The 13,011-nt window shown below is 44.0% G+C and overlaps 1 protein-coding gene across 7 annotated transcripts in view; it reads left to right on the top strand.

The window, feature by feature from the left end:
* Window positions 1-13,011, top strand: part of TRPM3 (transient receptor potential cation channel subfamily M member 3) — a 584,594-nt gene that overhangs the window by 552,413 nt on the left and 19,170 nt on the right. For all 7 annotated transcript variants that reach the window (XM_053574847.1, XM_053574838.1, XM_053574844.1 and 4 more), the window contains 3 exons: window positions 4,213-4,363; window positions 4,454-4,653; window positions 8,142-8,274. In XM_053574847.1, coding sequence (XP_053430822.1) covers window positions 4,213-4,363; window positions 4,454-4,653; window positions 8,142-8,274 — 484 coding nt within the window. The remainder of the gene's footprint in view (window positions 1-4,212; window positions 4,364-4,453; window positions 4,654-8,141; window positions 8,275-13,011) is intronic.

The following is a 13,011-nucleotide window of genomic DNA, read 5'->3' as shown; positions in this document are numbered from 1 at the left end:
AATCAGGGGATAAAACACACTGATCCGTCTTCTCCTAGATATGGAATTATTTATTTCATTCAAACTTCATGGACTGAGAATGGAAAAGAGGTAGTTTTACAAAGAAAAACCAGGATGGGGAAATGTACACTAGGCAAGTGGAACCAGCCAACATCCACTAAAGGAACTCTGCCCTGACTGTCACCAATAAAGAGATAGATGACAACATGTCATTTGGTATGAAGTGGTAGTGACTCTACATTTACTTCTTGTAAGAGGCTGGGAGGAAAATGACCCAAATGTCAGGCCCCAAAAGCAGAGAAGGAAGAAGCAAAGTGGATAGCACAAGCCCACATGCCCCTAAACATTCACCCATGTGCCACCTCAGGTGCTGAACTCTGGGGAATTTCTCTGGGTTATTTCCCTGGGAACATGAGCCCCACTGCCCCAATACTGGTATCCTACAACAATCCAGATAACTTTCTCCCCAGCCTGAAATCCACCGCTTGTCAGAGCTCTAAGGCATCAGCTCATCTTCATCAGTGGTAGTAGTCATCTGTAAGTTTGAATCACAGCACATTCTAGTATAGATAACTACCCAAAACAAGGATGTCATTAGGAGCCAATATAGAGCAAAGTTTGCACTAATTGCTGCATCTAATGTTCACTGCTTCTTTGCTGATATTACCAAATAAAGCTTGTTTCTTGGGGATTCACTTTTATCATCATTGCCACTGTCTCGAGGACCATCTGATTCATTTATACTGCAATTATTGCTCCAGAACCTAGAATATGTTCTTCAGGCTAGTCCTGACTGCCAGACTGCTGTGTTGCCAGGCTGGAGAGACTACAGCAGTTCAAACCAGAGCGCTTCCTCAGAAGCCCGTCCCAACTCACATCACGCAATAATGCAACGTTTTGTTCCTGTCATATCCCCTCCTGAACTGTGAGTTCCTTAACAATAAGAAGTGTCTCATCGACTCGCAATATGCCCTGTACTCAGCTTGTTGTAGGATGTTTGTAGGATAAGCGCTATGCTTAGTGACCGCAAAAGAAAGAGGAATAAGACATAGTCCCTAACCCTGAGAAGCTAAAAGTCTATTAATTATGAAAACAACAATACTAACAGTGACATCAGCTAATGCTAATGGAGTGCTTTGTGCTAGATACTGAACCACATGTTTTGCATGCTTTATCTTGTGTAGTGATCTTGATAGCCCCCATGGCATATACTATTAATAACCCTCCTTTACAGATGAGGAAGCTGAAGTTCACAAACAAAGCTAAAGTCAGATCATTTGAAACTGGTAGAGTCAGGGTTTGCACCCAGGCCTGCTTGATTGTAAGGCATGTTCCTAACCACTGAATTAAAACTACCTCTATAAAGGCAGGAGGAGTAAAAGGTGAGGAAGGCTGGAGTAAGTCAATACCCCCTCCCCCCCAAAAGGCATGTGGTTCCCAGTGGCAATTCTGCTGACTTCAAATCAAATCTTCAGTAAAGGTATTAGGTTGGTCTGATTCCTCAGCTAGTGGGGGCCTTGGAGGGACTGAGCAGAGACCTAGAAGTATGTGGATGACACACTCTGAAAGTTCATGCATATGAGATGGGCCCCTTGAAACCAGCAAACACCTCCTGTTCTCCCTGGTTTCCTCTGTCTGCTGGGAATGGGGGCCAGAGTAGAGAAGTGTCTGCATGGCCCTCACTCAATATGGGATCACAAAGAACAAGATGGATGAGCTCTGCCTCGCCCAAGTTTATGTTCTCTCACAATGGGGGTGAGCAATGGCGATCGGGAACCACATTTGTAAAAACTGTGAGCTTTATAACTTACCCCAAGCAGTTATTTCTGCTGCTTTTGTTGGTTTCCCTATAGAGATCTGAGCAGGAGCCACAGGAAAGGGCAGAACAGAGGAAGGGACAGCCCCCCAGTCAGGCAAAGAAGAAAGGGGTGGAGTAAGTGGGAGGAGCTTCACAGAGCAGCGGAAAGCATAGCAATGCTTCCAAGAGATTCTGAAGTCTGTTTGAACCAAGAATTTCTGGAAAGGACCTCAGGAAGGACCTAATGACCCCTCAGAGCTAGGATTATGCATCATGAGTAGCCCTTTGCAGATGTGGCAAGTGTCTGTTAGCATTCAACAGCAAGATCGCGTCCCCATAATCTCCTGTATTCGTTCCACATTAATCACGTGTGGACGCATCGCTATGTGCGGTGTGTATGCCCTGAGCCAGGTGATGGGAAATCTTGAAGAGCAATTCTCCCACGAGAGAGACTTGTGTGGGATGCAGATGAGAAGATCAGCAATGGCAATACAGTGGGAGAGACCCCACACAGGCTCAGAAAGTCAGGTGAGCATTAAAGAATGAGCAGGATTCACCTAGGTGACAGATGCAAGTGGGAGCGAGGTATCAGAGGGGTCTTTTGGAAGCAAAAGAAGAAGCATGGTTCAGAATCGGGAAGTAAGAGAGAACATGGTATTTCCAGGAACCACAAGAAACTTGCGGTTTGTCTCAGAGAAAAAGGTGGGAAGCGGCAAGGCATGGCCCTGGGCCAGCCACCCTCAGAGTCTGGACTTCGTCCTGAAGCCAGTGGGGGCCTCCGTCACTGGGTTTTCCTTTCAGGGGAGGAAATGATCAGGACCTCTTACAGTGAACGCTGTCTTGGGTGTTTAGTGCCACAGCTACCAATAATAAAAAATTCCTGCTCCTCAAAAACACCGATTCCAACATCCAGTCATCTTGCACTCAGAACCAAAGAAAGCACTTTTGCCATCTTTTCCTGGCCATTAAAACAGGGCCTTGGTGTCTTGGTGTTATTAAAATCCTCATTGGGTGAGAAGATGCATTTTGGGCTTCAGAGCATGTCAAAAATTACATAATTTTTCCAGCCTAATTCTAGCTCAGTGTGCTCCACCTTCATGGCAACTGAGAATTACCTGAGAAGTTTGAAAAGAAATACCAGTGCCTGGGGGCACCCTCAAAGATTCTGATTCCTTTGCCTGGAGCCGAGCTGGGCACTGGCATTTTTAAAGCTCCCCAGGTGATCCCCTGGGTGGCAGGGGGCTGAGAACCACTGTGGAGTTTGCAGCCTAGCAGCAAAAGTCTTGAGATGGGAATGGGCTTCCCTTGCCAGGTATTCCAGCTGAGTAGATTCTGGGTCAACTTTTCAAACCTTCTGGAAGATCATCAAAAGCAGCCCATGGCAACGGCTGACACCCCTTGGTGCTCCTCCGCACACACCCCACCCCTGAAACAGGGAGACACAAAGGCCCCTGCTCTGAAGCCAGTGGGGGTGGGTGTTGGAGAAGGGGGATACCTCAAGTTCGCTTGGCCCCTGAGGACACCATCTCGCTCCCCGAACCACATTGTGCAGTACTAAGAAGCTTTGTGGAGGATTTTTACTTCCCCTACGTTGATCCGGAAACTCCAAGCAGCCCTCATTAGCACATTACTCCCGCTCACGCAGCCCCACTCATCACCTTCCTCCTCACCCCCACCCCTACCCCCAGACATTTTTCCCCCATCCCATTTGCCCATTTTATTTACTGCAGGTGGGTTTTGTTCCTGTGTCTCAAGTAGCACATTTTGGGGATGGAAACACTGCTGGGGGGGAGAGGGTAGCTGTGGGCTCCGTGGTCCCGCTCCATCGCCCCTCCATGCCCTCCTGGTGAAATCCCATCCATCAGGCGCTCAGAGCGACAAGCCCCTATGCTTCCCAAGACGCTGCCCAGTGTTGTTACTTCTGCACTGAGACAGCAAATCGTTAAGCTTGGAGCTCCCAGGTTGTTTCTTGCAGCAATTAACGGCTGCCCTGGTGTTAATTCCCAATCAATAGCCCTGCCACGCTGTTCTTACAGCTGTCGGCCTCCACAGCACATTTTGAAAGTAACTTGTGGGGTGTGGGTGGCGTGCCTCTCTCGGATCCTTGGGCGATCCCAGGAAAGCCCTCACCAGGCTTCCGAAGGACTCCAAGTGCCTCTCACCCAGGGCAGGGAACAAGGGATAGGGTGGGCCAGCAGGCAGCCCCATCGCCTGTTCCCATCAGGCAGAGCCCAGACCCCTCTGGCCCCTTGAAGTAGCTCATGAAGCTTTCGTTTTTCAATTTTGGCTTGTTTGAACCTTTTCCTGTTTGTTTTGAGATGGCTGTATTTTTCATTCAAATCAGTCTTCTTTCCTTTTTTTCCCAAATCGAATAGCCACAGTTTCTCATTTTGTGCCTCTGTTGCCTCCCCCAGCTCCCTGTGGACAGAATGAGACCCGAGAGGACGGTAAAATAATCCAGCTGCCCCCTTGCAAGACGGGTGCGTGGATCGTGCCGGCCATCATGGCCTGCTACCTGCTGGTGGCAAACATTCTGCTCGTCAACCTGCTCATTGCCGTCTTCAAGTGAGTGGACCCTGGGGTGAAGAGGGAGGGAGGTAGACGTTCAGGAAACAGTGAATTTTCTCACTTGATTCTCTCTGGTCTCTATTTCAGCAATACGTTTTTCGAGGTAAAATCGATATCCAATCAAGTCTGGAAGTTTCAGAGGTATCAACTCATCATGACTTTCCATGAAAGGCCAGTTCTGCCCCCACCACTCATCATCTTCAGCCACATGACCATGATCTTCCAGCACCTGTGTTGCCGATGGAGGAAACATGAGAGCGACCCTGATGAAAGGGACTATGGCCTGAGTAAGCTGCAAGCGACAGCCCAGCCCCAACATAATGGGAGACCCTTACCCCTCCTTACCTCTTCCTACAGGCAGTCACACAGTGCCCACCCAGTTCCACCAGCCTCCTGCACATGGCTCTGAAGATGTGGGAGGAGACGGCAGGGTCGGCTTGCGTGAGAAACACAGGCTTCTGGTCTTTCTTAGGAAGATAAAGCCATCTTTGGCAGGGCTATTTGAGTGCCATCATAGTTTTGAAGTTTCTTACTTTCCAGAGGTCCTACCCCAAAATATATCAACCATATTCATGTGTACCCAATACTACATTTTATGTAACTCAAGCATCATCGTATGGTTGTAGTTGACCAGGTTTGATTGGCGCTTATGATTTCTGGACTTCCATTTTTTCAGATCTTACAAACATTTTCCTAAGCCTTAAGGGTTGTGCCTATATGACCTCATGAGGAAACCAGCGCTGCTTTCCATTATTCAAAGGAAACAACAGTAGATCTTCCACAGCCACCTTCCAGCCCAGTGTTTATTAAAGGAGGTCCTATTGGCATTAGGGCAGAACAATCCTGCATTGTGTAGGATTCTCCCACACGTGACAGGAGATTTAACACACCCAGATTCCACAAATTACAGACCAGTAGCTCCTGAAGATTCCTAAGTGCCCCTGGTGTGCCACTAATGGGAATCAGTGATCAAGCCGCAATCCCAGCGAACTACTACAGTTTCTCCAACTGTGCCAACTAGACCACCTATATTACATAGGTGGGCCTCTGAGGGAGGGGGGTGACTCAGGAATCTATCTCCTTCCATGGGATCACTAGTATCTCTAAGATTTGAAACCAAAATCATTTACTCAACTACTTCTCTGAGTCTGAAGCCTTTAACCTCCTTGACATAGCACTGCCCAACTCCTTTGTACACATTAAAATTGGAGAGCTGGTGAGAGCTGGGAATGCTAAGATTCCCTGTTTCCATCTGAAACACAAATTTAGGCAAATAGAAAGCCCAGGTGGGAAAAAGGATGCCCTGGGAGATTAACCCTGAGCTTCTGAACTCGGGAACCCCAGCCTCTGTGAAAGAGCCACCTACTCAGGGGCACAGGGACGCTATAATGAATGACACCAGTAGTGGATTACTGCCGGGGGTTAACTCGGGCTCCAAAGTAATTTACAATAAAGCATGACTCATTTCCGGTAGAGAGAGAACCTCACTTATCCAGAAAGCTTAGGAAACAGGTGTCTGGAAATATACAACAGGAAGTGGTGTGGTCCAGGGACCCATTTCTGCACCAGTGCCCACACCCTCATGGAAGGCACCAGAACCCCAGCAAAGCAGACACTGAGCCATGTGGGAGCCAGCTCCTTCCAACTCTATTTTGTGGTTTTCTTGTTATTATCAATAAAAGTAGCAATAAAAGCCTTGCCAGGTCACTGGCTGTGAGGAAGGAAGGAACAAAGTGTCAGCTTTCTCAGAAAAGAAATATTTCAGAGCTGGGGCTGGGTCAGAAAGAGTGAGAGGCAGAGACAAGGGCCCTGCCTTGTATCAATCAACTGGGGGAAAGTGAAATTTTCACTGTCTATCTGTAGCCTTAATTAGAAGAAGAACCCAGGAGAACCCCCTGCCAGGTTCTTCCAGAGCCTCAGATAAAAGCACTTTGAAATGCAAAATTTAGTTTTTATTGTAAAATTTGACATGTTGATGGAGTTTTTTTAAATAGCATTAAAAAAAAAAAAAAAAAGCATTGCATGTAGCCAAAGAAGTTAAACAAAGCATTAATTAAGGTGCCAGCAGCGTATTAAATACGCTCTTTTTGGCCTCAAATATAGCAATAGTGGGAAGGTGTCTGTGTTTGGGGGGGCCTCTCTTTACTCCCCTCCTTCCCAGTCAACGCTCTGTGTAATCTCATGACTGACTCTCCAGAATCCCCTGTGATACAGCTGTTCCTCACCTCAGAACCCTGCCATATTTGAGAAGAGTGGTCTGATTTCTAATATTTTCTTTTCTCTCACCTGCTTTCACATTCATATTTTCCATCCCTGGGCAAATTCGGACCAAGGCCTCAAAGCAAGCAGGAGCAATCTAAGGAAACAAAATCCCTCAAGGTCTAAAATCCACAGCTCCAAATATTTGGGACAACCTCTGTGACATCTCAGGGGTGGAGAATTCAAAAAGGGACTTGTCCCATTTTTGTTTTTTGCGAAGCAGCTCTCTCACCCTAACCCTGATTTATTAAACATTTAAAGATATAACTTTCAGCTGGGCTGTGACTTTTCTTTGTTTTTCTTCTTTTTTAAAAGGCAGAGTCTCACTCTGTTGCCCAGGCTAGAATGCAGTGGCATCAGCGTAACTTACAGCAACTTCAAATTCCTGGGTTCAGGAAACACTCCTGCCTCAGTCTCCTGAGTAGCTGGGACTCAGGTGTCCACGACAATACCAAACAAATTTTTCTATTTTTAGTAGAGCTGAGGTCTCACTCTTGTGGTCTCACTCTTGCTCAGGCTGGTCTTGAACTCACAGTCTCAAGCAATCTTCCCACCTCAGTCTCCCAGAGTACTCGGATTACAGTCATGAGCTATCATAGCATCCAGCCTCAATTGGGTGCTTTCTCCTGCTGTAACAGTTATGAATTGGTTTATCTTCAATTAAAGAAAGTGAAGCTAATAATAACACAAATAAATAGGTTTTATTTTTCTCACATAAGAAAAAATGAAGAAATGGTAGTCCAGAGCTCCACAATGGCTCACTGAAGTCAAAGTCCCAGAGTCCTATTTTTAAGAGCTCAGCTATTCCTTATTGCATTATCTTGTTTCATGATCACAAAATAGCTGCTTCACCTCCAGTCATCACATTTATGTCCAAGGCAGGAAAAAGACAAAGGTGAAAAAATGTAGAAAGCAGCAACCACATCTCTGTATTTTATTAGGAAAGAAAAATCTCTTCCCAATACACCACCCCTCCCTATAGCAGACATCTTTTGTTTCCTGGCCCCAGATTGGGTTGCTCCTTGTTCTGAGACTGGAAATGGGTGTGTTTTGCTTTCCAGGCTCAGTAGTAGGAAGGGCAAAAAGGAGAATGGGGTTGTGAAAGGGCTTTTAGTAAGGCCAATCCACAATGTCTGCCACTCCCCCAGTCCCGAAATTTCTGAGCTTTTGAGAAACCTCCTTACTCTGGGGTAGCTTCCCTTTCTTTGATTTAGCTATGTTCTTGGTCTTATCACTTGCCTAATTCTAATCAGCTCCCACAGTAAACTAGATATGCTGTATGTTCAAGTCAACTTCAGAGGCCGATGGTGAATCTCATGTTCAGAAAGAAGACAATAATACAAGTTGCCTAATTGGATTCAGATTTTGTTTGAAACTCCATAAGGAACCTAGGCCGCTTACCCAACTTGGATTCTATTTGTATTAGAGATATTGTTAGGCCCACAAATCAGATGCCATCGCTTTTAATTCTCTCCCTCATGGCTCCCTCTCTCTCCATTATTTTTTTTTTTCACAGAACTCTTCATAACTGATGATGAGCTTAAGAAAGTACACGATTTTGAAGAGCAGTGCATAGAAGAATATTTTAGAGAAAAGGATGATCGATTCAACTCATCCAATGATGAGAGGATACGGGTGACCTCAGAAAGGTAAGTCACAGTCTCGTGGCTCTGCCGATGTTGTACACCAAGGCGTGTTTTAACAATTGAATTTGTTTGTGTTTGTTTTTATCACCCAAGGAATTATGGAATTTGTGAGAGGAACAGAACATTGCCTGAAGTGTCTACAGGTTAAAACTCCAAATTTGTCGATCCTAGAGTTCTCTAGCCAGCGTAGCAATTGTCCTCTTGGACAGCAAAGATTGTTGAGTCCTGGACAGGACTGGGGGTTGCTGACCAGACCAGAAAACAGTTCTGACCCAGACACAAACCAAGAGAGACTTGGCCCAGCTCTAGGCACTCCAACAGGTTTGTTTTGTGTAGACTCTTGAGTCTCTTCCAGAGCTGCACAACAATCTGACTTATATGGGTGTTTCACTCCTGAATAAAGAACAGCCAGAAACTTATAAATTACTTAGAATAATGAGAGAGTTTTTCACCCTAGAATTGTCGGAGGTTTTCTGTTTGTTTTATAGAGTAAGAGGAAAGCAAAGAAATAAGGCTGATTTTCCTACCCAGTGGCTATATACTTTTAGATCTTACTAACCACAGAGTAATGGCTGGTAGAGCTATAAGAAAAAAATCTTTAAATAAAGAGAAAAAAAATCCTTTAAATCTAATAATTGTAGCTTTATGGACATATACATAATTTTCTTATTTTTCTTTATCTCAACTAATAAATACTTCATTCCAGGCTGTTTTCTTCCAAGCTCGACATTTGGGAACCAGTGTTCTGAAAAATACCCAGAGTATTACAAAACATTGGTATAAATTTAAATTTTAAGCATTTGCAATATAAAGATGAGAGAAGCAAATAATAAATAGTGTAGAAAGATATAACATATTGATGGCTTTAGTCACTATGACTCAGACTTCAAAGATTAAAGGCAGTCACCTCTACTTTTCATAAAATGACATTTTTGTCTGCTTATCCACTTCAGGCATTCTCTGGTGACTGTGTAGAAATCACATAAATGGAATTTTTTTTCTCCCTGCCCCTTTATTTCTTTAAAGAATGCAGTCTAGATAAGTAGGTATATACACATATGCCATTGAGTGATTATATCCATGGGTATCCAGCCAGTATTAATAAAGTTTAATGCCATGCCTAGATTTTATACACATCTGTCACTGCAGAATAGAGCATTTTATGCTGATATAATATAAAGCAATTTTCTAGCAAACAGAGAAAGGAACTGGAAATGTGAAGATTTCTCTCATTCTGAGGCGTTTTCAAGGCCTCAGAATGAGAGAAATTTATTAATGGACATATAGCGATGTGGTCCTAGAAAATTGTGCCATGTGGATACATTACCCAGTGCTCAGACATATTTCCAGAGCCTATGTCCGTGGGTCTTTGAAATGCTCTTTAAATTCAGAAACGCCATCACCCTGGGAGGAAAAAGGGTAGGAAAGAAGAAGTGTTAGGATGTAAAGATGCTTTTTACCTCCCTGGGGAACTAGAATGAGGCAGTGCAGACACCTGCCCGTGTGACCATACAGCCACAGCTTCACCAGTGCCTTCTGGAGAGAAACAGGAAAGAACCGTAGCACCTCCGCTAAGCGTCTCACCCCTGCCTGCAGGCCCTCTAAGACCACGCCTTCCCTGGCCCTGTTCCTCTCTGGGTGGTTACAGAGTCTCACCCTCAAAGAGGGTGACCCAGGTGAGCCATTACCGGAAATCCAGGACAGAGTGTAAACCCACCCTCCCTGCACCTTGGGCATTAGACTGACCTTCTCAAGTTACAGGGGCCTGGAGAACCAAGATGACTTGATGATCATGTCATCATCACATGTGCCAGGGAAGTAAACTCAATAAGCCCAAGCCTCATTCTGCTTCTGTTGCTTCTGTCTGTGTTCGTTTTGGGGTGTTGTTATTGCTGAGTTTTTATTGCTGAGTTTGGGGCAGTTGTATTTGTAAGCTAGCAAAAAGTAACATGTCTCAACCCTGGAATTGTATTCAGCACAACAGACACACCAGGGGGTGCATGAGGGAACAGAGATCAACCAAAGGATGAATGGATCCATATTACCCATCTCAGACATCAATCTAGGACATATCCTTTCTGAGTAGTGGGTGAAATCACCTATGTATATTCAACTGAGAGAGAGACGGCTATAGAGAGATAGGGTTAGACACACGTACTCGTATATGTATGTGTGTATATATACACACTGATAGGTACATATGGTTGAATATCCCTACGCTACCAGTGAATATTCCATATAATATACAGAATATTATGTTATTCTTCCTTCACATTAAACAACCACAATATAGAGATTTGAAGTCAGCAACATTAAGACCTGGCTCTTTGCTCTGCTAAAAGATTTGGGAAAGGGGTTAGCTTTACATAGTGAGCTCCATATTCCAGACTGCCTTTAATATGCAGTTTACTCATATAAGTTGTATTTGCATATAAGTTGTATTTGGAAGTACAAAGACACTTCCTGAATTTATCAATTCAAACAGTTCATTATCGAATCACACTTTTGTACTGAAATGGTATGTAAAGCACTAAATACAATATTCAAGAGATCATTAACACCCCACAGGAATTAGATTTTGAAAACTCCTTGTCTTTCCAATTTTGTATATAGCAATGACGCTGATGCATCTAAAGCAATACAATTTTAGAATATAATGAGCTGAAAGAGTAACAACCAATGCCCTCCGCTTTATTTGGGTCAATACTTAACTAATGATAATTATGTTAGAATAACCAAACTTTTCACCTAGTTATTTCTTAATAGATTTTAGTGGCTTTTTAAAAAAGATGCTGAGAAAACACTGTTTCATTTTGAAAGCGGGGGGATGGTCAACCAAAAACATTCACAACAGAAAACAAGTGAAATGCCTGTGATCCCGCTGCACACAGTAGGCACAGGTTGTATGTTTATACGCTCACTCTCTCCCTCTCTCTTTTAGAGATGTTTTTAAAATCTAGAATGACTACATGCGTTTTTTTTACTGTTAAGGTAGATAAAGAAATAGAGATTAACAAAAGCCAGTAGGAGTCAGAAAATATGCTAAGTACATCTGTTTGCAAAATTCTACAGCATGTAGCTGCCTATTTCACACGTTGTCAGTCACCTTTCTTTTCTTCAATTTTGGTGAGTAATACTCTCTTTGTAAGTGATTTGGTAAGAAGCTAATGGATTTTTAAGACAGTTACACATATACTCTGTTGCTGCATGCACAAGTTATCTGCATATCCATCCACGGACACATGGACGGCTCATCACATCATATAATGACTTCGGCAACTGGTATTTTTCCTGAGGACTTTTGGACTCTTGGCTGAAGATAACCAATTCTTGAAGTCTGAGATGAAGACTTAAAAATGAAGTTTTTTTGTTCTGTCTTTCCATCAAATTCTGTGTGCACTGTCATTTTACAAGTTCAGCTCTGTTTCAATATGTGAATACCAGGCTTTCACTTTGTGCCAGGCAATATACCACACGCTGAGGTAAAGCATCCTCAGGAAACATTCAGGCTTATTAAGTGCCCATGTACATTTCACAGGGATGAGCAGAAACATCTAATCCAGTAGGCCCCAAACAATAGCGGTTTAGCAGGTCTTAAAATCATCTAGAGGCCTTGTTACAACACAGATTGCCCAGCACCCCCGTGCTCATCCCCAGAGTTTCTGGTTCACCAGGTCTGGGGTGCAGCCTGAAAGTTTGCATTCCTAACACATTCCCAGGTGACACATGCAGATGCTGACCCTGCTGGTCTGGGGATCAGACTTTCAGAACCACTGATGAAAGCCCAGGGACCAGTTAAAAGTCCAAAGTTGGAAGGGGTGGTGCAGAATTATTCACTGGAGCATATAAAATCTTGGCATCTTAAGTTTGGGAAAGGTTCTGGGAGTCACTGAATACAGATTGCTTGTACACCAAGCAATTGTTCTCTCTGCACACCTGACCAATGGCAACAGAATGGTATGTCCTGAGCAACTGGCATGAGCAGGGCCTGGGCTGGGAGAAGTAAATATAAAGGCTCTGCTTTGAAACAATGCACCATCTGATCACTCAGGTTCAGTGTCAATACCTCCTGGAAAAGAGGGAAAGCTGCCTACGATACCAGTCTTAGGAATAAATACAGAAGAAGACTAAATTCTTTTCTCTCTGCGGAAATAGTTCACATATGTGAAGATCACTGTCATCTCTGTCTCTGGGCTATGTCTTTTCCAAACCAAACATCCCAAGATCATCTACTACCCTGCTCACTTTCTCAATGTCCACATTTCAAATGCTCAACATCACTCTTTGGGGGGTTTTCTGTTGTTGTTTGTTTTTTTGAGACAGTGTCTCACTCTGTCACTCTGGGTAAAGTTCCATGGTGTCATAGCAATCTCAAACTCTTGGGCTCAAGCAATCCTCTTGCCTCAGCCTCCTGAGTAGCTGGGACAACAGATGCCCACCACAATGCTCAGCTAGTTTTTTCTGTTTTTAGTAGAAACAGGGTCTCCCTCTTGCTCAGGTCTGGAACTTCCAAGCTCAAGCAATCAACCTGCCTTGGCACCCCAGAGGGCTAGGATTAAAGATGTGAGCCACTACACCCAGCTGGCCCAACATCACTCTTTGAATGTAGTGCCTGCATTAAACTCAATTTCCTGTATTGTAGATAGAGTTAACTTAATTCCTTTATTCATTGATTTACTTGAAGCACTACTAGGTACCAGGTTGGTATACATACAGTAGGACAAGTGGTATGATGAATAG

Source organism: Nycticebus coucang, chromosome 2 (genome assembly GCF_027406575.1).
Source record: "Nycticebus coucang isolate mNycCou1 chromosome 2, mNycCou1.pri, whole genome shotgun sequence".
Taxonomy (NCBI): domain Eukaryota; kingdom Metazoa; phylum Chordata; class Mammalia; order Primates; family Lorisidae; genus Nycticebus; species Nycticebus coucang.
Note: the sequence above shows the minus strand (reverse complement) of the source record. Positions and strands in the feature narration are given on the sequence as shown.